We start from the raw sequence: 2,225 nt of genomic DNA on the forward strand, positions 1-2,225 counted from the left end.
AAAAAAAAAAAGAGAGAGAGAGAGAGAATAATTAAAACTCACTTTTATTTTCTTTTCATTAATTTAGTATAGGAAGTTGAGCAGACAACTTGATTTTAAATTACTTGAAAACATATTTTGGAAGATAACTATATTTTGAAATTATCATTACAAATATCAACTAAAATATTTTTGTAGAAAAATGATAATTATGGTAGAAATAAAATTATAGTGATGACAGTGTTCTAAAAAGTGATCCTCTTTTATGAAGTACCATAAGTAATGCAGGTAATAGATAAGAAATGAGTTCTATAAACTGATAGATCACTAAGATATTTTTAAAAGTAAATAATATTAAATTTCTTTAACAAAATGATTTTATTTCCTTAAGAAAAATATTTGTTATAGAAGCCCCATCATTAAGAGGTCTCCATCTAGAGACAGGATGAAGAGTTTGTCAAAGAGTTTCTTAAGTCCTTGGGTTAGCAGCACTAAGGCATTTATATAAGTGTTTGAAATCATGAAAACTTCACCTATAGGTCCACAGTTATTTGATAGTTTCTAGTGGTGCCTTATAGACTCTTTGAATAAGAATGAGCCCACATTCATCACTTTCTGAGCTCCTGCCTTATAGCCTTCAACATCTGCTACCATAACAAGAAGGCAATGAGTGGAGACGTGGAATGTGAGAAGTGGTAAAGGGTTGAATTGAGACATCAAGAGGTTAATGATAAGGGAGGAGAAGGAACTAACATGAATACTTACCATGAGCTAGACTGAGCACTGCATGTTATATCATTAGTCTTAGGGGAATCAGGTAGAGTTTAACAGTAACTGAGTTGAGATTATATCCTTTTCTATTTTTGAAAAATCACTAAAGTATGGATTATCAAATAAGTGCCATACTGTAATATTGTATTTTTTTCCCCACAGATGCAGTAGAAAGTCTTATGATAAATGATTCATTTTGCTCCACAGAAAGGTGGCAAGAAGTGGCAAATATATGTTCACAGAATGGCTTTGACAAATTATCTAATGACATCATGTCTATTCTTCGATCTCAGGCTGCAGTTACAGAAATTTCTGAAGAGGATGACGCAGTTAACCTAATGGAACATGTGTTTTGGTAGTTCTATATCTTAACCAGCTGAGGGAGCTTGTACAACACTTTATGTATGCTGGTTGGGCAAACTGATTTTAACATAACTAACTTATAAATAAATTTAGAGTAAGCTCTCAGAAATAAATCACACTTTTGTTATGATGACATTTGGATTTGTCTTTGAAATATTTATACCATTGCTTCCTTTTTCCCATATGGTCATTTCTTATATTGAATCTTGATAAAATCCAAGATTATAACTTTGTGCGAAACAGTGTAGGCATTTTTATCTAAGGACATAAGCTAATGTCGAGATATATTACTTTCTGGTGATGTAATATGATAACAAGAACTAAAGAAGGTGCAGGTAGTATCCTGTATATTAGACTGTCTTCCCAAATGTGAAATGCTACAAGCCTGACTTGACAAGAAAAGCAGGATATCATTTCAAGGTTGGACTTGCTGGCAAAAACCTGGAGTACAGTAATTTTGTATTGCTGATTTAAAGATGTGCCCCATGCTTTGATATGTATAAATATGGCAAAGCTTAAGCTTCTAGTATAAAAGCTGGGAATCTTGGCATATTATTACTTAGAGAGAGGACCAGTCGAATTTTGCATAGAGGTAGACCTGTGATACCTATAGGTATGGAAAATATGTCATAAGAAGTGGTTTTGGATGATTTCAAGTATCTGAATAAGTATTTGATTGAAAATTCTGAAAGTTCTGTGCCGTGGACTGTTGTAATATTTAAAATATTTAATGATTAGTATGGCATGGGCTCAAATCGAACAGAACAGATACCCGATTAATCAGAACAGCCTTTAGCCCTTATGCCACACCAGAGCATACTAGCTAAATGTTAGCCTGGATCATGGAACATGGTTAAAATGAGCTGCTGGCTGGGCGCGGTAGCTCATGTCTGTAATGCCAGCAGTTTGGGAGGTTGAGGCAGGAGGATCACTTGAGCCCAGGAGTTTGAGACCAGCTAGGTAACACAGTGAGATCCCATCTCTGTTATTAAAAAAAGAAAAAAATGAAAATGAGCTGCTATTAGAATAAGAGCAAAGAGCGTAACTTTTCCCCTCCTAAACTTAAATTGCATATGTATTTTTATGTTATAGTGGAAAGAAGATGAACAGGG

The 2,225-nt window shown here is 34.0% G+C and overlaps 1 protein-coding gene across 1 annotated transcript in view; it reads left to right on the plus strand.

Annotated features, from left to right (window-relative positions):
• CLHC1 (clathrin heavy chain linker domain containing 1) overlaps positions 1-1,251 on the plus strand; it is a 69,630-nt gene extending 68,379 nt beyond the window's left edge. The window contains exon 12 of the mRNA XM_011996532.1: positions 902-1,251. Within this exon, the coding sequence (XP_011851922.1) occupies positions 902-1,109 (208 nt within the window). The 3' untranslated portion in view covers positions 1,110-1,251. The remainder of the gene's footprint in view (positions 1-901) is intronic.
• The last annotated feature ends 974 nt before the right edge of the window (positions 1,252-2,225 follow it).

Source organism: Mandrillus leucophaeus, unplaced genomic scaffold (genome assembly GCF_000951045.1).
Source record: "Mandrillus leucophaeus isolate KB7577 unplaced genomic scaffold, Mleu.le_1.0 Scaffold518, whole genome shotgun sequence".
NCBI classification, from domain to species: Eukaryota; Metazoa; Chordata; class Mammalia; order Primates; family Cercopithecidae; genus Mandrillus; species Mandrillus leucophaeus.